General features: G+C 37.4%; 1 protein-coding gene across 4 annotated transcripts in view; it reads left to right on the plus strand.

The window, feature by feature from the left end:
• SLC38A4 (solute carrier family 38, member 4) overlaps positions 1–24,856 on the plus strand; it is a 66,208-nt gene that overhangs the window by 35,883 nt on the left and 5,469 nt on the right. For all 4 annotated transcript variants that reach the window (XM_012638496.1, XM_012638494.1, XM_012638495.1 and 1 more), the window contains exons 2-13: positions 2,685–2,914; positions 6,960–7,050; positions 7,558–7,673; positions 10,421–10,494; positions 10,942–11,034; positions 15,293–15,374; positions 15,465–15,547; positions 15,657–15,715; positions 16,575–16,850; positions 16,983–17,062; positions 18,337–18,437; positions 20,704–20,828. In XM_012638496.1, the coding sequence (XP_012493950.1) occupies positions 2,796–2,914; positions 6,960–7,050; positions 7,558–7,673; positions 10,421–10,494; positions 10,942–11,034; positions 15,293–15,374; positions 15,465–15,547; positions 15,657–15,715; positions 16,575–16,850; positions 16,983–17,062; positions 18,337–18,437; positions 20,704–20,828 (1,299 nt within the window). In that variant the 5' untranslated portion in view covers positions 2,685–2,795. The remainder of the gene's footprint in view (positions 1–2,684; positions 2,915–6,959; positions 7,051–7,557; positions 7,674–10,420; positions 10,495–10,941; positions 11,035–15,292; positions 15,375–15,464; positions 15,548–15,656; positions 15,716–16,574; positions 16,851–16,982; positions 17,063–18,336; positions 18,438–20,703; positions 20,829–24,856) is intronic.

The following is a 24,856-nucleotide window of genomic DNA, read 5'->3' on the forward strand; positions in this document are numbered from 1 at the left end:
GACTAATCACATCCTGGTGAAATTTTAGATAAGAAAAAAAATCTAAAATCCTTCAGAAAAAATATAATAAGTTATCTACAAAGAAATGACAATCAGATTCATTGGCGGAAGCTAGAAGCTGAGAGGGAAATGTCTTCATTCTCCACATTCAATATCTATATTCCGAGGGAAAATGATTCTGAATCTCAAATTCAAATAATCAACAATGTTTGAAAGCAACATAAAGATATTTTCTGGCATGAAACAACTCAGAAATCCTGTTTATAAACATAGGTTCATTGTGTGAGAAAAAGTTATTCAAGGCAATATTCCAGCATAATGCCAAATGACTTGAAGAAAGAAGAGGGAATGACATTCAAGAACCATTAGTAATTGAGCAAGATCCAGAGGTTGGAAGAGAAAGCCATTCAGAAAGTAAAAGAGGATGGAAAATTCGCTTTCAAAGTTTTGATAATAGAGGGCTATATTTCATTTATCAAGTAGTCAAATCTACCACTTTGTTCTTCAGGGCATACTATTTATACAATCATAATGTTGTAAATGCTGATAAGATTTTCTATATTTAGAAACAATCTACAGACAATTTATGAAGACTTAATTGTTACAGAAAAGGAAGAAAATATTATGATTCTCAACATTGTAAAAATATTTCATTAACTAAAATAGGAGTGTGGGGGGAGGAGGATGGAAAAAATTATGCTAATTTTTTGTCTTTCACAAGTACCAGTCTAAAGTCAGTAAACCAAGTCAGGGAGGTTTTAGTGAATTATTTAAATTTAGAATGGCTAACTTTAAATGAAGAACTAAAAACAGAAACTATCATTAGTGGTTGCTGCTGAGAAGTGAGACTGGTACTGTGTGATAGGTGAGGAAAACCTTTATACTCATTTAATGAGTTTCTATTTTTTCTTTTAACTGTATGCATGTCTTACTTGTATCCTCTCTGGTAGTTTTTAAGTTTTTTCTGTTGATATTTTATGTTATGCACTTAGACCACGTTATGAATAGATTCATTTTTATTTCTCCTGCTTGAAACACTGTGTCTTTTTTTAAATCTGGAGAACTATTGAAAACTATTGTTTTTCTTCATTTCTGGACAATTCTCTACTACTGTCTCTTTCTGTTTTGTCTCTTCCTAGTCCCACAATTCTCTCATAGTAAAATAACTATTAGTGTATTCTTATTTTTGTTTTCCCCTATGTCTTTTAACTTCTTCATGTTTTTCTTTCTTTATCTCTCTTTATACTGTAATTTGAGTGATTTCCAGAGATCGACTTTCCAGTTTTATAACTCTCCCTTCAGCTAAGTTTTTTTTATTTCAATGACTCCATTTTTTATTTTTAGAATTCCCCCCACCACCTCATTTTTGGCTCTTTTTTCACACTAGCCTGTTCTTCTTTTATAATGTTTTTATTCTATGGATGTTACTCTCCTATTCGAAATCTTTTTATTACATTAACTTAAAAGTCCCTTTTAAATTGCTTTGTTATTTATAGTTCCTCAGGTGTGACTCTTATCATTTCTTATGCCTACTGACACTCATACTAGTGAGTTTCCATGTGTGTTTTGTAACTTTTGTGATTTGGAGTTGTGAACTTATCTCAAGTGTGAGTTGTCTTCCACAGATGTACTGCCACGGCACTGGATTGTGGAGGCATTCACATGTGGTAGTTTCTGTTTGTCAGGAGATTTATAGATTTCGTTACTTCTGGAGCAATTTTTATATTCCTTTCTCTGCTCAGGATTTTCTTATCGAATGGATAGTACAAATTTCAGAACCACACCTTTCAAGAGTGATAGTGTTTCTCCTAATATAATGTTTCAAAATAATTGAATGAATCTAATAGTAAAAATTTCAGAAGAAATCGTTTCAATAACATATAATGAATTCTTGGCATTTTTTAAAACACAATGCCAGTCCACCCATTTTCACTTCACAATTTAGGAAAATGAGGTCCAAAAAGTTAAATGACTTGTGCAATGAGTTAAAGGCAGAGCCTAAAAGCTGGATTTCTTAGTTGTTAAAATACATTTTAATTTCATATAGATGGTGACTGATACTGATTTAAAAGTAAACCTGCACTTTCTTTTGTTACCATTTTTAACTTGAGCTTCAGGATCCAAGTGCCTAAAAAGTGGCTGTCTAAGCTTGATCCTACCCTGTGTTGCATATTATTAAGCATTGGGTAGTGTTAATTCTTTCATGTCAATTAAATTAAAGCAGTAATTTTCTTTCCAGTTATTACTAGCAGAGACATGGATCGATTCCGCCTTGGTAGATTTAATGTATTGCAACATCCATCAATTTACCTTTGTCTCTCTTTCTTTTAAAATATGTACTCCACTTTTAAATACCTAAGTTTTCTTAAAGACTGCTTCCATGTCTTAAGATTTCTTTTTCTTTCCATAGTGACTAGTAAAGCATCTGCCATGTTCATTATACATAGACACTTTATAAATATCTGCTGGTTTAGCAATTATTAGTAATTTTACTTCTTTGTTTTCATTTTTTTTTTCTCTTTTGTATTGGCTAAGGGAAACTTTCAGGACATACTCATGTGAAGTTTTCAGGAGTTCACTTCCTTTTCATGTTTTACAGAGAGCTTACACAAAGTAGGTGATTCATATTCATTTTATCTAATTTAAAGAAAATTAAAATGATTTATTTTGTGTTCTGTTTGCAGAACAGAGTGTTCTGAACATCAACACAAAGTGGAAGAGCCTCAGCTGAAGGTACAGTATATTATTTACACTGAAGGGGCTTGTGTGTGGACAAGAAAGCGCTGACAGCTCAAATGGATCCCATGGAACTGAGAAATGTCAACATTGAACCAGATGATGAGAGCAGCAGTGGAGAAAGCGTTCCGGATATCTACACCGGAATGGGAAATTCAGAAAAGGCAGCAATGAGCAGGTATGCGGTTAAAAATTACCCGGTTCTATGGAAAAAATGAAACTGGTTTATGAACATGGAAAACAAGGTTCTCATTGGAAAGAACTGGATTTATTAGGGATAAATTGGAAATAACAATAACATTGATGTTAACACATCAATTCCCTGATCTTGAAATACAGTAATAATGTCAATCCCTCGTGTGACTAATTTAGAATTGAGGATACAGTGTCTTTATTCCCATTAGTAATGTAGGATAATTTTAATTATATTAGCCTGTCACTCCTCTCACCTTTTTACTATTCTTTCTCAGATTCCTCTTTCTTTGACTGCCCTTTGAATGTTGCTACATCTCCAGGGTTCTGTGGAGATTCTTTTCTCTCTAAAAGTGTCCTCTGAGCAAGCTCATTCACAGCTATCCTGGCCTCACTCACTGAATATATGCCATATTCTCAGCGTGTTTCTCAACCAAATTTCAGATCATTATATTCAACTGCCTACTGTACATCTCTACTGGACGACTAATGTGTCTGAATTTGCTCATTTATAAAGTCAAACTTGCAATGCCTGATATTGAACTCCTCTCATTCCTTCAAAACCTGCTCTTCCTCTAATAATCCCCATCCTAGTGAAAATCATCATTATCATTCAACATCTCAATCAAAAGACCCTACATGTCAACTCTGACCCATGCAGCAGTGGTCATTAATGTTTCAAATCCACCCTCTCCTCGGCATCCATTCTATTGCTGTCTTACCCTCTCTCTCACTCTGTCCTCTACCTCTACCCTGCCCTCATCCTCTCTCATCTGTCTATTAGAACAGCCCTGATTAGTCTCCCTGTCTTACGTTTTGCTCTCCTCCCTCTAGGCCTCCACACTCCTGCAAGAGCAATCTTTTACAATTGCAGATCGAATAATATTCCATCCTTAGATAAAGTCCTTCCACACATCCCCATTAGCTATAAGATAAAGGTTAGAATATACACTGCTTGGCATGGAAGGCCCTTTGGGATCTGTCCCTAGCCTGCCTCTCCTGTCCTGCCTCTCGCCCTGCTCCCTTTCGTACCCTCTTGCCTTGGCTCATTCTCCTTCACCTGCCTGCAGTCACTCGCAAATCACTTGCCTGCTTCCCCTGTCTCTCTATTGCCACCTCTCATCCCTCAAGAATTAGCTCAAATACCTTTACTCCCCCATGTAGAAATGTCCACCCCTCCTTTGTTCACCCTTTCCCTGCTCAGATGTTAATCACACCACTACAACAGCTTAATGGCCTCTGTGGTCCACCACAAACCACAGTAGGTACACAATAGTTATTTGATAAGTAAATTAATTTCTCACAAAATGTTACATAACACAAATTGTGCATGATTTAAGACTCTCCAAAGGGAATTTTTGACTGAATCTAGGCTTGAAGTAGAGAGTATTATCCTCAGACAAGGACTTGTCATTTCATTCATGACATCCAGGAAAGGCCATCATGAGGAAGCCCTGTTCTTCCTCCTACTTGGGCTCAGGGCCATGAACTTTAGGGTTGATGGGCTATAGAGGCCACTGAGATGTGAATGTGGCATTTTCTAAATCAGGTGACTCTTGAGAAAACACAGTGTGGTGGAACACAGGGCTTTGGAATCTGCAGGGTAGTTACCTGACTTTGGAGACAATATTTGTCTTCTTTGAGCTTCAGTGGAAAATGTAGAATAGCAAACCAATAGCTACTTTTACAAGGATAAAATTAGTGCCTGGAATATAGATGATATTCGATAAAGTTTTGTTCTTTCTCCTTCACTTCATTATCCTTAGTAAATTGATCCAAATCTGAGGAGTCTGCTGTTTCTGAGAGATATGTACACAATTTTGGGCTCACAGACGTTGGCTAAGCTGAAGGGGACACTCTCCAAGAACTGTCCTAGAGTCATTCCATTGGATCCTCACAAAGCCATAATGGCAAGAGCAACAATGCTTTTGTTATGCTCCACACAGTGTGTTCTGGGCCACTCACAGTGACTTCCCTTTTAACTCCTGGCCTAAACATGGGCCATCAGTTTGCAATTTTATAGTCACTTCAAAAATATGGATTTTGTCTATGTTTGGTTTAGATTAAACCCTTAGATGTAAATTTTTGAGAAATTCAACATAATGTATTTATTTGAGATCATTATAGTTATGTTTTCAATATATGCTAGGTTTGGTATCAAAACATTTAACACACTGGGGACATTTCTCATATATTTTATACAATCTTGGCATGTTTTATGACGACAACTCATCTCATGCCAAAATAAGAACTTGCAAATGCCTCAGAAAGAAAATCTATTTACTTTCAAATTCTAAATTTTAAAAACTGCTCATGGAATACAAATTTTAGTTTATTGATTAAAGGGAAAAAATGGAGTGTTGGACATTCCAGAGTTCAAATTCCAGGTGACACTTCTGTTTTTGTAGTCCTTTATAGGCCTTTTTAGGCTTCATTTCATCCTATTGTCTCAGTTTCCAACAGCAAATATTATGTACCAGTCTTCACATAGCAAGTATATTAACTACAGACTATTACAGTAAATCACAGAAAGGAGGCAGGGGTGTCTGGAAATTGAGGAAGGCCACAACTGAGGGCATTATGTTTTCCATGAGACATAGGGGGAGAAGGCCGGGAAATGTTCTTACCTGTATACTCAGTGCTATTTGCTCCTTGAGCTCTAGAAAAGTACATAGAACTTTGTGGTTTTGTCTGCTATTTCTGTCTATACCTTTTATTGTTCTCTTTTCTCAAAAAGTAACCCAGCCATCCCTCTTTCCCACCAGGTATTCCTATTATAAAAAGTAATTTGTACCGATTTCCTATAATAATTCTTTTCTACTTTATTTCTAACAATTATTTTAATAAAATATTCTTCAGTTATTGTATCTTACTCTTTCATGTAAGAAATGTCCAAAAAAATTGTAATCTATCTAATTTGAAACCACGTTTAGAAGCATATATAATTGAGCATTTTATATAACAAGAATTCGGTGTGATATTTTGCAGTATAAAAATGCAATGATGGCAGCAGGCCTCATTAGTCAAGCCTTTTGGAAATTTGGCTGGTCATAAGGCCATAGACTCAAAGGCTCTGGCTTGTAACTGCAGGAGCTGAGCAGCACACTAGGGGGTGGCACCGTGACCCAGTTGTGCAGCTTCCAGCCTGTGCCCAAGAAGACCATAATCACAAGTTCTGTGGATAGTGACATTTTAAAGCCTCCTTTCCCTCCCAATGCTTCTGCTAATTCATTGGGTTGCTTTAATAATTTCCTTAGCTTTATCCATTATCTAATAATAACCCAAGTACATTTTGGGTTACAATAATTAAAACACACTCATGCACATAACCAAACACAACACAGAGCAATCGTTGAACTACTTTCCTACAAGGGATATATGTACAAACAGAGGGAGTCCAGAAAAGAGGGAAATACCAGCTACAGGGCCATGCCTGGAGCTGTTTGATGCCGTGGAAAATGACAAACTTGGAGTCGTGTGGATGTGGGGATGCTACTTCACTCTTCTGAGCCACGGCTGCCTCATCTTTAGAGTAAGGACATGAAAATTCCTCTCATAGGAATATTTTGAGCACCAAATGAGATAAGTATCACAGTGCCCAGGCATTTAATAAATATTTGTTGAATTCATAAAATCATCTGATTATGGTATGGTAGTAAGTACTTCAGAAAACTCAGACTCATGCCTCTGGACCCTTTCTTTGGAAGGGCTCTAAATGGGAACAAAATTAGTCCTAATTAGTCTCTTTCTTGCATCGGTAATGTGGGAAGGAAGAAATGTGGCACAGAAATTTTTTCAAATTAGTATTTCCTTCCTTCATAATGTCCTTTCTCTCTCCCAAAGTATATTTGTAAATGGAGCTCAGTTATTGGTCTGGAATAACCACTAGTGTGAAGAGGAGAGGAAAACAATTTTACATGTCTTATTTTTCCTCCCCTAATTTAGTTACTTAGATCACTTGAAACATAAATTATGATTCAGAGCATTTACTTAGATGTTTTTATTTTCTTATTTTGTGTGTGTGTCTTCAGTCCATTTGCCAATGAAGATGCTGAAAGTCAGAAATTCCTGACAAATGGATTTTTTGGGGAAAAGAAACTGGCAGATTATGGCGATGAACATGTAAGTGAATCTATGCTTTTAGGTGATAAACAGGACTGAGGGTGTCTGATCTGCCTAGACCTCTGGGGGAAAACAATGTGACTGAAATTTTCCAAGCCTTGATCAGCACATTCTCTGTTTATTTAGGCCCTTACTGGAATAAGGGCTTGTTTTTCCTGTTCGCCATATGGCTGCATAAATCATTTATGAAATTTATTTGTTTTTTTGGAGAAATCATTCTAACCCAAATGTAATCTGCAATCATACATGCTTTCCCTTCTTTGTGTTACTCCACTTGTATTTTTTATTTTTACCGAGACCTCTGCTGAAACCAAGCCCTACATTCCATTGAAAATTACATGCTTTTATTGACATTGAATAATGACTTCTACTCATTGTGATTTTATCTTAGTCTTCAAGTAGGGACTGTAATCTCCTTCCTTAAAAATAATGTAAGAATAAGAATAATTCCCCAAAAGTTTACCCTTTGGCAAATGTTTGCTTATAAAGCCTTCCTTTCTCTTCAAGCACCCTGGAACCACCTCCTTTGGAATGTCTTCATTCAACCTGAGTAATGCCATCATGGGCAGTGGAATCTTGGGCTTGTCCTATGCCATGGCCAACACGGGGATCATACTTTTTATGTAAGTGAATGTACATATCTACATTTGGCAAGGAAGTCCATGCATACCTGATGCTCTTTCAATGAACAATCCGAAGTTTGATCTTTGTGAGCATGGAGAATCTGAGAAAGAACTAGTGTATTCCTCTTGCTTTTAGATAAAATAGCAACCTAAGGAAAAATCAGAGCAGTCTAATCATATTTGCTCACCCAACTATCCCTAACCAAATGATAGAAAGTTTACATGCTCAACCCCCAAAAGTGCTGGAGCAGCCTTGCCAGCCCATAGGAGTCATTTTACAAAGTATTTCATTGTTTAGTAGACTTGAAATATTTGGTGTTTAGCAGTCAAAAGATCTTTCCCAGAAGCAAATCTGATTTTATCTCACTGTTAGGAAAAAAATCCCCATCTCCAATCAGGCTGAAGAACCCCGCATGCCTCAGGCCCATTCCCTTTGCCCATTTGTGACAGATACACTGGGCACAATAGCCTTCTCTCCATCGCGGGAACATGCCACGTTTCCTCTCACCACCGGGCCTTTTCACATGGTCTTGGAAACTTCTTCCCTTTCTCCTTCATCTAGTAACTCCTCCCATCTCAGCCCGGCTTCACCTGCCTTCCCTGACCTCCATGACTGGGGAAATCACCTTATTATACACTCACCACAGTTTCGATATTGTAGGCATTTGTCTGATTCATTTGGTTAACATTTATCTCCCTTGCTACATTATAAACTTTAGATAAAGTTGAGCCCATGTCTGTTTTTACTCAGCATATTTCTCAATCCCCAAGACCTAGCACAGTGCCTGGCATAGGAAATATTTGTTAAGTGATCGAAGCTTATTCCCAAACTTGTGCACCTTCACCTAACTTGGTCAGGTGACTTAAGGGTAACAGTTAGTCATAGCTGATCTATGGGATAGATACCGGGTCTTCTGTGACAGACAACCACAGACATTCATGTCCATTATGTACAGCCCGGTATTTTCTGAGACGTAGTTGAGAACAGTGGAATTCTTCACAAGAATAAAGTCTAATATTTGGCATCAGTGTCGACGCAGATCCTAATTCCAAATGTAATGCTAGAGAGTTAAAGAATGGTCTAAGAATGCAACACTTACATTGTATAAATATGCTATTTATGTTCTGAACATCACATATGATTAGATAGTCACACGGCTATTTCGGGGCCAAGGATCAGGACTATAAATATTTATATTGTGTTAGGGCTTTGATTGAACTGTTTTATGTCGAATATTCTTTAGATGAATGGGTTTTTATAACTCGACTTTTATAAACCATGTTTGAAATAAAGTAGGGTTTTCTTTATTATTTGGATCATAATAGCTAGAGATGTATTCATGTATTTGTATGCTTTTGTAAAGTGTATCTAAGACAAAAAGACTGCTTTCTCCTTATTAATTATACATACTACTTAAATTAATGAAAGTTATCATAGATAACTGATGAATAGAAATAGAAGACACTTCCCCAAATCCTAGAGGCATAGATCATTTTCATAGGAGGAGAATATTCCACTTTTAAAACGAGAACCTCATTTCAGGGCTATAAACATTTAACAGATTAATTTAGCCAGAGCAATTACATTGCCAAACATCATGGTGTGTGTCTTATATGTCAAAGAGGCACAGACTGGATTCAGTTTTCTCCCTTAATTCACAGCAAATAACACAGTATTTCATTGGTTCTACTTTTAGTATTTTCTGCCAAAGCAAGTACATGTTTAAAAATACAGGGAATGCTCTTTATTCTTTAAAAATAGCTAAATACATAGGAAAAATATAGGAATAAGTCATTGGTTAAACAGTTCCGACAGACATATTTTATGGAAAATAAGAGCACACTATAGTTGGATTATAAAATTTATAATTCCTGGTTATATATAACGTTTATTTCATTGGGAATTACCAAAGGATTAGATCAGTTGTGGAGAAAACGTTTAGTGTGTTCTTATCACGTAAAATAAACAAAGAAAGATTTTTTTTAATTTCAGGTAAAAGTGTTGTTCTTTTATTTATTATGTTCGTGTTTTATCTGCGCTCTTATTTTTGTGCTCCAATTCTTGGTTTGGGAGAAATACTGATCAGTATAAACATAACAAAACTGTACATGCATGTGGACATGCAGAGGGTCCTGACACCAAAATTGATCCTTTCTGAACACAACAGAGGAATTTTCCTGCCCCCTATATTTACCTTTCTCTGCCTTCTTCATTACATATGCAACGTCCTGATCCTCTGGTTGACACAGTACCTTGCTCCTAATGTAGTATCAATAGTAATGGAGCTCAGATTTTGCATGCATTGGCTTCTGGATTCCTAGATTTTAGATTAAGATTTAGTCAGGCTGTTGAATAGCCCTTCAGTTCTAAATGTTGATATGAAGATCATGCAAATGTGGTGTACATATACCCATATACTGAGTAAGGAGATGTAGTATTTGCTAATTTTGCTATACACTTAGCATCTAAGCTATGAACCAGATTCTACAATTGAGTAACACTAAAAAATATTTGTTAGGAACTTCATATGGTAGGTTTGGGCCTGTAAAATATAGCAAATTCCAGTTCTGTGACATTAAAGGGTATATGTGGAGTTCTGAAAAGAATCTCTCAGCTTCCAAAATCCACATACTTTTGGAAAGTTGGTGATTAAAAAGACCAATGTGGTCATCTACTGTAACATCTAATATTATTATGTCTTATTTGTTATAAAAACTTTATTATCTACTCTCTGTTCCCTTTACAGAATCATGCTGCTTGCTGTGGCAATATTATCACTCTATTCAGTTCACCTTTTATTGAAGACAGCCAAGGAAGGAGGTACATTACCCCTTAAATCTAAGATATTCTGTTTTGAATCTCATAAAAGTATTTCAGTCTATAACTTGATAACCTTAGGATGATTTTAGTTAATTTCACATTTCATTTTCTTCTGACCTCAGTGACATGGTTTCTCAATGTTTTTAGTTATTTGTGCAAGTGAGAGGCTCATGTTCAAGCTAAATAGAAAAAAAGAACCTTTTAGTAGTTGATAGAAATAACCATTTGACTTGCTACATGCAGCTGAAATGAATGAAGCCATTGCTTCTTGTTTGAAGAACATTTTAACATATTACTCAATGGGTTTTGAGGTTGCATCTTTGGGGTTTATAATTTCTATATGATGTCTAGTTACATGTTTGAGACTCCAGTGTAGAATTATATTATAGAAATAGTATAGTCATTAATATAGTCTGTTTAACATGGCTATTTTATCTTTGATTGTAGGGTCTTTAATTTATGAAAAATTAGGGGAAAAGGCATTTGGATGGCCTGGAAAAATCGCAGCTTTTATTTCCATTACAATGCAGAACATTGGAGGTAAGGGTGATATAGCTTTCATGGATCACTTAAACTTTCCATAGAATGTTCAGCAAATAAGAAAAGTCTTATGGCAATGAGCAAGCACTTTAAATACAGAAAAATAGCTACTTCCTTACAGTTCTCAGATTTTAAAAATAAAGTTTCTTAAATAGATTTGCTGTCCTTCTTTAATTAACAATAGCAATATCTAAGAATGAAATAATATATAAAACCCTACCAATTGAATTCTAGAGTTAAAATATAAAATAAAAGCTTTCTTGATTTTTTAATGCTGTTATGGCATTATTACTTTTAAAAATTAAAGCATTTGTGTTTATTGCTGTCATTGCCAGAACAGTGGATGTTTCATATGTATGATTGATTTCCTTCCATAAAATTGAAAAGTAGGTGTCTGGGACGCAGTAGGGGGACACAGCCAAATGCCGTGTGGTCCTTGAGACACAGCCTGCACAGAGCCAGCCCTCTGGAGAGTGTTGCTAGAAGTTGTACTAATGCAAAACTCTGGCTAGGCATCAGAAACACTATAAACCACAGATTCATTGGTTCTACAGATTCTTATAATTCCTACTGAATTATACTTTCAAGGCTAGAGCCTGGAAATATGTATTTTTAGCAGCGTTGGAGATGGCATGTTTGTCTACCAGCAGCTTCACACTCATTCTGTGTGTCTTTGACCCTCAGAAGGCATCCAGACCCATAGTGCAGATGTCCTGTGTCCTGCTGCATGGCACCAAGTGTATCCCCACATGGTGGCACTTATTTCCTCACCTCCTACCCAGTCCCCAAACCTGCTATTTTATTTCTCTGTTCTTTCTTCTCTCAATGAATACCACCCGCAGCCATCCAATTTTTTAAGCCAGAAATCTGGATGTCAGCCTGAACTTTTTCCTGTTTCCCTGACCCTGAAAGTCCAATCAAATGCCCAATCCCGTCCATTTGATCTGTTCCTTATCTCTTGACTCTCCCCTCTCCTTCCATCCGCATGACCATAGATGATCACTTTTTTTTTTTTTTTTAACTCAAACTGTTGCAGTAATTTTCTAACTGGTCTCCCTGCCTTGAGTTTCCCCTATTCCTATCTCCAATGCATCTTCCCAATACATTTTCTCAAATTCAAATCCAATCCTGCTTCTTTCATGTATAAAATTCTTCAGCATATCCTCATTCTAGTCTATTTATAATTTATTAATTATAACCAATAATTTTTAATTATTTTTAAAAACTTAAACTTATTGGCCTGACACAAAAGTCTTCATCATGTTCTTCTACCTACATTTCTATACCTTTCCTGTAAATGCCCATATCATCTACCTATCTTCTATCCCCTATGTGTCCTGTGCCAAACCCTAACAAACTATATTTAGTCCCCCAATGATATTATTTTAATGTTTTAAAAAATCCTCTATGCCTTCTTTGAATGTCTCTTGAACTCTAACACACACACACACACACACACACACACACACACACATATTCTCTCTCTCTCTCCCTCCATCCCTTACCCTGGTCCATGGCTTCTCTAGGCTGTTGGGTACTAGCTCCTCTGGGCTCTCTTGGCCTTGTTTGTATGCATCTGGCATGTTACTGTTTTTTAAAAGACATTTAAAAACTCTTGAGTAGAGAATAAGTTTTTGGAGTCTGATACATCTGAATTTGAGTCTGTTTCTGTCACTATCTGTGACTTTGGGAAAATCACTTTACTCCTTTGAGTTTAATTTTTCCATCTGCAGAAATGACAGTAATATTTCATCCTCACAAAGTCATTGTGAGGATAAAAGAAGAAAACAAATGGCACATAATAAGGTTCAGTCCATGCTTCCTTCCTCCCTGGTTCTCTGCATCAATATCCACGTCTCTGGAGACCCCCTGATTATTTTTTAAATGGGCATTTTTATAATTATAAAAGAAATATATGCTAATTGTGAAAAACTAAAACATTGCATAAATATATAAATTACCAAGGAAAGCTTATGTAAGTCACCCTCAGAAATAACTACTTATAGGTTTTCTCCTATGTCTAATTTAACAACTATATTGGTATTGTTAAAATTGGATCGTCTTATAATACTGATTTCCAGCTTGCTTTTTAAATTTAATGATACGCCTTGAATATATTTGCATGCCATTCCTTTTAATGGCTTTTGAATTTTCTGTTATACAAACGTACCATAATTGGTTTATAGAATCCTTATTGAACAGTCAGATTGTTTCTAATTTTTTGCTATTGCAAACAATGCTGCAATAAATAAGCAGATAAGCCCCCCGAATTCCATCAAATACACTGCTTTACATTTGGTTCAAATTCTCAGCCTTATCAAGATTTAAAGTATCAAGCATTTTACAGGATCACCTCATAGTTGATCTACTTTACTTGTTTTGACAACTGAAATAACCAGGCATAAGCATATGTAGCCCTGAACTCAACTAGCTGAGTGGCAGCAGCAGTATCTTTGGTTCAAAGTACCGCCACTATTATGCCTCTAAATAATGGAATAAACTATAAAGTGGTCTCTCAGTCAAGCCACCTACAAGTGAGAAGTGTGACTTTAAGGAAATGAGATGAAATTTCCTAATACCATCCCAGAAAATGCTCTTACTTTGCTTATTCTATATAATTAGTACATATTTGGCATAAGGGAAATCATTTGTATTTCTGTATTTAACAACTCCACAGTTAGAACATTTAATTTTCTCAATCCCTTAAAAAATGAACATTCACCGCAAATGTTTTAACATTAGCAGAATACTGTTGACATTACTCGGACTGGTCTGGATCATTCTGACTTTTCGAAGACCAAACACATTAACAGTGGTGACATCACTGAGAGTCAGCAATTAATAGCTCTAACATTGAATGGTACCTCACTGAGCCAGTTAATCGGAAATATCTCCTCTGTTTACGTGCTGTAAGATTTAGCTTTAGCCAAGGTCTTTGTAAAAATTAACCAAATAATGTGTACAGAAGACACATCAGGCATTGTAAAAATCATTTTACTTCGACAATAGAGAAGAAGTACCAGACCGGGAGTCAGGGAACTTGTGTTTTAGATGTGGTCTATCCTTGTCAAGCTGTGTGATCTTGGACATGTCATTTAAACTTTCAAAATCTTTAGACTTTCAGCTGAAGAGTGAATATAATAACATATATTCCTTGTCATCTCACAGGGTTTTTCAGATGATCAAATGAAGTAATGTACAGAACTAAACAATGTGGAGAATTATTATCACCATTATTACCTTCATTTGAAGTTAAGAAAATATTTTAAACTATTAATAGTTCAATTTACAACCTAGGTATCTGTTTTAGATGTCTGTTAGCAAAAATTCACCAGCAGGATGTAGCAAATACTTAAAATTTCGATGTAAAACTTACTAGTTTTATTTTTAATTGAATCTCTTGACCATGTGTCAAATAACAAATTAGTATTATACTTCACTGAATGGATGGACTTGAGAAAAGGGTGTTGCATAAATTTTCACAATTTTAGGCAAAATCGTAATGTTAATCATATGTGTACATATTCATTTTTCCAGGGAGAGCATTTATAGATTTCATCGGATTTTCAAAAGAGTACATGATCACTCATATATCACTTACCTAGATGTTCATGAAATTTTAACACCTTGTATAATTTCTTAATTAGTCAAAAGGAGAGTAGGATTTGGAGGGGGGATAAGAAACTTCATTGACAAAGAGGGGGAGAAACTAGCTACCGTCTTTTCTTCCTTTAGCAGTTCAGGAAGACTAATTTTCAGCAACGAGTGGTCTGAGACATTTTGTGCCCCTCGGGGGGATCCCGGAGGACTAGATTGGTTCTCACCTGCAGAAAGTGACAGCTCCACAGCTCTGCCTATGATTCTGTCTCTCTCGTCTGGCCCGTGCCTCTTGTTCCCAGACCTTTGTCCAAGTTATAGACACTAAAACAGGCATACTCGGTACAGACCATGATGATTTATAACTGTTGGGGGTAAAACTTTGAAGCTGTAGCCTCATTGTAAACTTGATAGCTGGATTTACACAGAATCAGCACTGATACTGTTAGCAAATGTCCACCTGCAAGAGCTAAGGGGCCAAGTGTCTATTTTTGAAAAGAACTTGGAAAGAGTGCAGAATACACAGTGGCTTTTCTTTCCATTTGAGGGATTAGATGCTCATCTGACAGAGAATAGCAGCCTCAAATGTCATGACTTCTCACAACTTGCGTATGACTTCAGTGCCATGCACGCCACTAAGCTGTCACATTTTCCATTTTAGCAATGTCAAGCTACCTTTTTATCATTAAATATGAACTACCTGAAGTAATCAGAGCATTCATGGGACTTGAAGAAAATACTGGGTATGTCTTATGTTTCCTCTGTGACATCAAATGACTCATTCTACTTGGTCTTTTCTGATCCTAATATCCTTGTCTCTCTTTCTGGTCTAGAGAATGGTACCTCGATGGCAACTACCTCGTCATATTTGTGTCTGTTGGAATTATTCTTCCACTTTCTCTTCTTAAAAATTTAGGTAAAAATATTTTCTGATTGCAAATTTTTTATTTTCATTTCATATTCTAATAGGTAAGCCGATTGTAGATACCATATTCACCTTCCAAAATTTTTCTGCTAACTCCTAGGTTACCTTGGTTATACCAGCGGATTTTCTCTTACCTGCATGGTGTTTTTTGTCAGTGTGGTAAGTGATGTGTTGACATGATCCTTGTAGCTTGGTGAGCATGAGATGCTTTTTGTGCCTGAATTAGTGTTCTCATTTTTGTTAAAGCATGTCACTAGCATGAAATAGTTTTTGGATCACAAGTGATTTTATGGTATTCTAATTTGGGATGAGCAAAGAACAGCCATGAGTTTAAAAATAGTTGAGTTCAAATGCCAACACTGTTGCTAATGGTATATTCTAGGCATAATGGGTATATTTTTGGACAAAAGGAACACTTCAGGCAGGAACATAACAATAACCCAGTACTTAGAAAGATGGAGGAAGAAGCGAAGAGTCCAAAAGAGAGACAAGTAGGCTATAACCATATGCACGTGAATCAGCCATCCTCTTTCATACATTCTACTTGTTAAGAGAAGGCAACCACAGTGGAATTAAAGAAATCCTCTTCTCCCCATCCCTGCCCAAAGGGGGAATTTCTTGCACTATCATGAATGCCAAAATGTATAAAGAATTTTCCCAAAGAGATAAAGAAGTAGAAAATTTTTGGTGACCCATGCCATAATTAGTTTGAAGAAATAAAAGGTATGAAATTAGCAAGGAAATGATCACCTTTCTCAGGGAACAGCATGAAAGAGGCTTGGGATGGATTCCGGCAAAGTACCGTCCTGTTGACTCTAAGGGGCAGGGCTGCCAACTGTAGCTCTAACTCTCTACTTAGGACAGAGGCGAGGGGAGTCTCCCCTGTCCATTAGTCTCAGAGGAATCCCCAGCTGAGTTCCCTCACCCCCACCTCATAAGCCACACATATAGATTCTTATTTCATTGGTTTTCTTCAAAAGGCTGACTTTTTTTTTTTTTTTTTTATGACTGGGTCTAGGTGATTTACAAGAAATTTCAAATACCCTGCCCTCTGCCCGTTCTGGATCACAATGTTGAAAATGTGACATTCAACAACACACTTCCAATGCACGTGGTAATGTTACCCAACAACTCTGAGAGTGCTGATGTGAACTTCATGATGGATTACACCCACCGCAGTCCTGCAGGGCTGGATGAGAACCAGGCCAAGGGCTCTCTTCATGACAGTGGAGTCAAGTATGAAGCCCATAGTGATGATAAGTGTCAACCCAAATACTTCGTATTCAACTCCCGGGTAAGTGAGAGGCCCGGACCTCTAATGAGCCTAGTAATGTGGCCTCTGGGTTTTTATTTCACAAACTGAGATGGCCCAAGATTGCCATCTGTGTTGGAATGCTAAACATGTGGTGTTGTCTTTGTTTTTCAGACGGCCTATGCAATTCCCATCCTAGCATTTGCTTTTGTATGCCACCCTGAGGTCCTTCCCATCTACAGTGAACTTAAAGAGTAAGGCAACCATCATTTTAGCATTCTAATTTGCTTTGACAATCTGCTCATACGTTCAAAGGTGCTTTAACAGGAAACATGGTTTGTAGCTTTCTCTTCAGAGAAAGTTTGTGCTACATCCAGTTATCAATACCTCACCTGCCTCCTTCTCTCCATCTCTCCACTATAATGGTTCAGGGGAGTGGTTCAGGGAAGAGGGACAAGGAGCGAATGGTTGCAATGATTTGGGAAGTTTGGGGGAATTTACATTTGAATTTTGGTGGGAAGAAATGATGTCATCTGGACAGGAAATGACAACACCCATGAAGACCAAAAATTATGGTCAGGGCAGCCTTGATAAGCCACTGATGTCATCCATGGTCAGTTCCTAACCATTGTCTAGAAGATGTTCACTGCAAGAGATATACCAGTATCTGGACTTCATTGTCTTATCTGTATAATGGAGACATTGGCTAGAAAATATTTTTTCTTCCAGCTGATGGTCTATGATTTATTCATACTCTCTTCCCTTTTAGATTGTTGACATCTGCTTGGGGACAAAGGGTATGAGCTCACTATAGCAGCTTCCCTCTTTACCTTTAAGGGATGGTGTTATGAAATAATTCTCCACTTCTTTAATCCAGAAATCAGTAACCTCAGCCTTCATTCTCATTAAATAGTGACCCCTTTACCCACAAATTCTGATTTATCTCATAAAAAATTTTTGGTACACTCCAATTATTTTGATGTCTTTGATTTACTTTGAAAATCACATGCAGCCATTACTCTAGAAGGCTGACAATTGACCTTAGACAGCTGAGTGCCCTCTAGAATGATTTCCAGAAGCTGTTCAGGTAACAACATCAGGCTTCCTGGTTGTCTAAACTCTTGGTAGTAGTTGCTTTGCTGATCCTAATAGGTTCTTTTCCTTACTAAAGTCAGCTCATCATGAAATTCAAAAGCTGTCTACATTAGAAACCAATTTGATCATTATGTTGATTGCATTCTTAATTACTCAGTAAACAAGATTACTTATTGACATGAAATATACCATTCCTTTTATAGGGAAATGGTTGTTTCTAAGACTAAAGGAATAGTGTTTAAGAAAAATGGAAAGAAATCCTCATTATCTCTCTAAGACAAATTTAAATCAGCTATAAGTTTATGTACTAGAAATGTGGTTTCATAATGAGCGATACAGACATATTTTTAAAATTATTTTAATTTTAATTTTAAAAAGTGATATTTTCATAAGTTAAAAAAAAAAAAAAAGCTCAGTGTTCTTTTCTTTTCAGTCGGTCCCAGAAGAAAATGCAAACAGTGTCAAATATTTCCATCACAGGGATGCTGGTCATGTACCTGCTTGCTGCCCTCTTTGGCTACCTAACCTTCTATGGTATGTCACTCTGTCAAAGTTATTCTTTGTGAAAATCCTGGTTAGACTGCTCATTGACCTGTCGAGGTATAACTTTTTTTTTTTTTTTTGAGACAGAGTCTGGCTCTGTTGCCTGGGCCAGAGTGCCGTGGCGTCAGCCTAGCTCACAGCAACCTCAAACTCCTGGGTTCAAGTGATCCTCCTGCCTCAGCCTCCTGAGTAGCTGGGACTACAGGCACGCACCACCATGCCCGGCTAATTTTTTCTAAATATATATTTTTAGTTGTCCAGATCATTTCTGTCCATTTTTTAGTAGAGACGGGGTCTCGCTCTTGTTCAGGCTGGTCTCGAACTCCTGACCTTGAGCGATCCACCTGCCTCGCCTCCCAGAGTGCTAGGATTACAGGCGTGAGCCACTGTGTCCGGCCGAAGTATAACTTTTTTAATTGCCCTCTATAAGCATGATCTATAGATGACATATCCTCAGTTCACATGCTATTTTAGCTTTGTCACTTGACCTAAGGAAATGAGACATGAACCAGCCTGGCTAACAAGTTACAATTTGTGAACTCATACATATTTTATAAAAAATATCCTTCAAACTAAATTATTTTCCTTCAGGGATAGCTATTTCTTTGGCTAGACTCCTTAACCCAGTTCAGACTAGAAGCAACAAGAATGAATCCAATTGCATATGGTAAAGCTCCTTTGATGGAGAAGCTAACTGCCAAGCAAATGGCAAGAACACTACAAAGTCCTCAAGTATGAACTTGCTTCTTATTTATCTGAAGGTTTGGGGTATTAGGTATAATTTCTGGCTTATCTCATTCTATTCTTTTATTGTGAATGGTTTTCTAAGAAAGAGAAGGACATGGCATAATTTCCTTCAATCTAGGGATGCTATACAAAAAAAAAGAAAGTGACTATGGCCACATTAGATTATGCCTGCAACATTTCCTCTCTGGCATCTTAACAGTCCACAAAGGGGGTAGAACTATATTCCTTCCATGAAGTGTGGCCCTATAGACGAATTTCATGGACTCAAACGTTGACCTGGTAGCACATGTTCACAGTAATCAATGTATCAACATAAATATATTTTTTGTATAAACCTCTCTTTTTTGGATTTTTTTTTTCTGACTGACTTGGTAATTAAATTGATTGCATGACAAGTTAGGGAGGAAAAGAAAGACGCAGGAGTAGGTCACCATGTGCTTAGATTTTTTTCTATTTGACTAATATTTGACAATTAACCAAGCACATGCTTTAGACTGGGCATTAACTTCTTGCTGGTTGTGAGTTAATGGAAGTCAGGGTCAATACCATTGAAGGTATTTTTACCCCTTTTTGTCTGATCTTGAGGGGAAGAGGGGGAAAATTAAACTACATCTGATTCCATAAATATCTCCTTGTTATTTGTGTCTGGAATTCAGAATGGATATGTTTTCAAGGGCAGCATCTTAATCTTACAGCAGTATTTATTGGGTGACCCTATAAAAATTATACTAATTTATCCTTGCATGTACGTTAGTTATACTTACTCTAATGAGTTTCATAAGATAAGCCAACACTTGAAAAAGCCTAGAATATGTGTTTCAGTGTCGTGATAGAGTCATAATTGTTGAGGTTGAAATTGTTGAGGTTGTAGAGATCATTTGTCCTAGAATTTCCATACTGAGTTTGGAGAACCTGTGCCAGGGGTGGCTGGGCAGTTGGGGGCAGAGGAAGGGTGGAGGATGGCAGAGACAAGCTGGTGTGGTTTGTGCCTCTCATCCCCTTCAAAAGGAACCCCTCAGCCTCCCATCTGGTTTGTGATGCTTCTCTGTAACAGAGATAGGTACACATTGTGATGCAAATGAGCTCAAGAAGCACCTAAGCCATTTTCTATTGTTCCTGCAAGTGTATAATCTTTAGCAGCCCTTTGTTAATTTTTTCAGTTTGTTGTGCTGCAATAACAACCAAAAGTTGCCTTATTTAATTTGATGCCTTGAAGGCTAATAAAAAAGGGAGTCATATTAAGTAAATTACTACTAGAAAAAATTTCTCAAAAATTAGTTATCTATAATAAATCTCTTTCATCCCTCCTCATCCCCCTCAAAAACCTCTGTTCATTCAAACAAAGGTTCATAGCTAATAAACTCAGAGATATGATAAGAACAGAGGTATCTGGATTACCAGACCTGGGTCTTTTCCACTGTCCTCTGTTCCCTCCATAAAATGTCGCCGTAAGTAACCAGTGCCGAATTGACAACACGGAGTGAACTCATTCCCTTCTTCCTCTCTGTAGGAGAAGTTGAAGATGAATTACTTCATGCTTACAGCAAAGTGTATACCTTTGATACCCCTCTGCTCATGGTACGCCTGGCAGTCCTTGTGGCAGTAACACTAACTGTGCCCATTGTCCTGTTCCCAGTAAGTACCTAAGGCTTTGATGCAAGAAACCTGTTTGACCCCAAAAATTAGTACATGTGCTGTGCTTTGATGTGGATTTAATTATAATGTGAGTTTGCGATTGCAGTGCCTGAGGGCATTATTATTTTCATACAGTATTTTGGAGCCACTTAAAATTGATCATTTAATATGTAAATAGAGCAAGTACTTTTAGGTGGTAAGTATTTTTAAAGTGTAGGGAAAAAAAATCATGAAATTTATTTTTAAACTCAAATCTAAAAAGTGGAGCTTGAGCTTCTGTCTTGTGGATTAGTAAAAATAAGTAGGAGTTCATATAACTTCTGAAACTTGAAAGCCAAAACCACATTAACTTTCAAATCATATTGAATTTCACCACAGTTTTGAAGGCATTTCATATTTTTTTCCAATTTCTTTGTGCTGCAATAACATCCAAAAGGCACCTTATTTAATCTGACGTCTTGAAGGCTAATGAGAAGGGGATTCGCATTAAGTAAATTATATATTAGAAACAATTTCTCAAAAAATAATTATGTTACCTATCATATATCTCTTTCACCCACCCACCTCCCCCCACAAAAACCTGACACATGCTCTCTGGCAGACTCAGACTGGGATCACCCTTTCTTGGCATTTGCCATTGGCGTCAGTTTGTTCTGGGAAAACAGAGAATGGCCAGTTGTGGCGATTTGGGCTGCATGAGTTAAAACCACCACCTATGGATAAACACAGTTCTTCACCCTCCTGCCAACTCTTCTCCTTTCATAAACACTAAATTTACTCATTCATTTGAGGGGAAAAAAATAAGCGACACAGTAGCCAGCACTGTCCCGTACATAATGTTCCATACAGGGCCTGGCGTATGAGGACCACTTATATAATGACAGTATGATGGCTTTAAATGCAGCTTGTGTGCTGAAGTGTATTTTGGCACATTCCTTTTTCATGAGTGCATGAAATCAGATCCTTATTACTATGGTGGCTAATATTTTACTCTTAAATAATGTCTTGCTTCTAATATATCTGAAAGTATTTCAAATGACATACACACAGCTTTAGCCTAAAATCAGCTCTAACTCAGGTACAAGACAGAAGACAGCTATAAACAGAAGGTGTACGATAGGGTAAAATTTCCAAGCAAACAACTTCATCATCGAGAAAAGAATATCTGTAGCCCTTCCTTTCATGTGGAAAGAAATCACTTACTAAATTTTGGCACACAATAGGCAGGCAAATCTTTGTTGAACCAAAGCACTTTATGAAAGAAATTTGTTATGTGCATCAGTATTGCTTTATTCACGTTGATGCAGTGTTTTCGTGCTGTGGTCTCAAAGGGCTGATGGACTTGGCCGTGGTCACACAGCTAGTTGCTAACAGTTGAACTAACGCAGCTCATAGCATAACACTGATGGCTGCAATCATCGTAATGGGAAGCAAAAGTCATTTACTGGTGAACGTTTCACCTCAATGTTGAAAATCCAAATCTCCCCTTAGGAATTCTTCCCCTGCATGAAAGATAAAGCACTAGTATAAACTGACCATCAGGAAGAGCAATAGTTTGTAAACATTAGATGCTATTAAAACCAAAATTGACCATGAGAACAAAAATTCAGCAAAATAACTGCTGCCTTTCACTACATATTTTCACTCAACACTAGCGTTGACAGGACGTTTTGCACATGATCCTGTCTTTGCCCTCGTGATGCTGCACTGACATGATCTGTGTAAGTATCCCCTTCCCCGTGGGGTCATTGGTCCCCAGGGGCGGGGGACAGGCACAGAAACTGGCATAGAGGGTGAACTTGATAATGTTTGTTAAGAAAAACGGCCTCCACATGGATCTTGCCTCTTTTTGAAATGTATAAATTGCCTTTTTGTAGCAAAAGCATGGGCTGTTTCCCTCGCTGACATGTGCCATGAATTCAGTCTGGGTGAGGATCTGGGCTGAATGAACCAAACCTCCATGCATGTGATCTGATTACATCTCAGATTCTCTAATTACTTGTATTTCTTCTTGTCATAGTAAAATCATTCTTTTCACTTATGTAGCCTTCAGATTTGTTTTGAAGTTCTATAGATACAGGCATAGAAATATAGCAGATGTCGCCATGTACTGCAGTAGAGTAGTGATCCACAGGTATCTCATAGCAAAGTTGCAAAGTCAAAGTATGAGTCACTTCTAAGCAATAGGAGAGTTTTTGTTTTTGTTGTTTTGGGGTTTTTTTTTTAAGAGTTCAGAGCAAAGGCTCTCAGTTTCTACTCTGCCTCCACATTTCTGACCTTTACACTGGGTCCCCACATCAGCACACAGCACCTCCTAACAGGCTCTGTTCAGGACCCGCTCTCTGGAAATAACAGATGTTTTCTCTAGGCTGCAAAGAAACTTTCTGGAATCATTCTGGGTCAGAGGCCCGGGCTGTCGCCAGGGACTTCCCCTACCCACAGCCTCTGACCCACATCAGCTCATGTCAGTAAAGAAAAGGGCACATAGCTAAGTGGAAGAGCAGACCAGGCTGCGTGGGTAACGAGCCAGAGATGCCTCTGTCCTGACCTAACACAACTGCTGCGGGCCTTTTCATCCCAGACTCACTCCTCAGGCAGTACATTAACGTGAAATAACCGGCAAGTTTCCTTCTTCTTTTCCACCACCACCCCCAGCCTGCTATCTCCCTCTTTGCTCTGTTGCCCTCTTCAGGAATGCACTGGAGACTTTATTTGGCTTCAGTTCTGTTTGGAATTTTCTTATTCCTTATTCACTGTGAGGAGGAAGCTTTCACCATTTACTCCAACTACTCTACCCCACTATTCCCATAAACTTTCTGTACTCCTTCTGTACTCTGGGAACCATAAGGCCTTAGGAAGCTGCATTTACATTCAGAGGCCCTGCGCATACATACAGGATTGCTTCTAACTCAGCGTTGAGTTGAACGCACCATTTTAACAAAGGACTAAAGGCACATGGTGACCTCTTCCTGAAAATGAACCTGTATTCTACTCGTTTATTGCATCCGTTTAGCAAGTCCTGAAGCACCATGTGTGTATCGCCAAAAGCTTATTCTAAACCTACTAATTAGAGCAGTTTAGACAATATTGGATAAACACTAATTACAGGTCATAATATAAAATTTAAAGGCTGCTGGGGAAAACAACATCAAACCATTTGCTTTCTTCAGTTTTCTTTTCAGAATGAGTTTCCTAATTTTCACTAATCCTGCTTTTAAAATCCTTTGCAAAGTCATTCTTAAACTGTTTCCAGAGACTATCTGGTTTGTCATTCTGAAATGAAATTGCCTTTTCGACCTAAACAGATGGCTTTAATTTTTGGTGGAGTGGTATGAAAGGAATGCCACATGAGAAACTTCAAGCAATTTTGGCTCAAATTTTTTGTTGTTCGTACATGTTTCAGAATATATCTTACATTTTCTCTCTTTTAAGTGAGTTCTTATCTCCACGCTGTTAAGAGACCTTAGAACTAAAATTGTAAAGTGACAATGAATCACACAGCCTTTCCCCAAATACGGACTCCTAGCTTAACTGAGGTGCGCACTTATTGAAAAGCCAACAGAGTAATTCCACTACATCAAAAAAGCGTCCTCTAAAAGATTCCAAAGATAAGAGCGTTTTCAACTTTGTTAAGCTGTACAAATACAAACGGCATCCCCTCACTGTGCCCATGGGGATCTCTTTATCCAGTTACAGCAGAGTAACTTGAGTAGCTGCCGCAAATAAAGTCTCTCTTGACCCTTCGCCTACTTATTTCAACTGCTGAAATAGGGCCAAAATCTGCCAAGGATCCTGAGGAGAGGAAAAAGATTTCTACTGCTTAAGTTAATTCGCATTTATTGAGTGCCTTCTGTGTATAAGACACTAAACTAGAATCTTTGGGGAATGTTAAGATCATTAGGTCCCATTCTTTGCTTTTGTGGCTTTATAATCTACTGGTGGCGGGGGGAGGCAAAAGGGGAGAGAGAGAAAGAAGTAAACACAAAAATATCATCTTTTAAAAAAATATCGGGTGGCAAAATGTTAGA

This window comes from Propithecus coquereli, unplaced genomic scaffold (genome assembly GCF_000956105.1).
Source record: "Propithecus coquereli isolate 6110/MARCELLA unplaced genomic scaffold, Pcoq_1.0 Scaffold13, whole genome shotgun sequence".
NCBI lineage: Eukaryota > Metazoa > Chordata > Mammalia > Primates > Indriidae > Propithecus > Propithecus coquereli.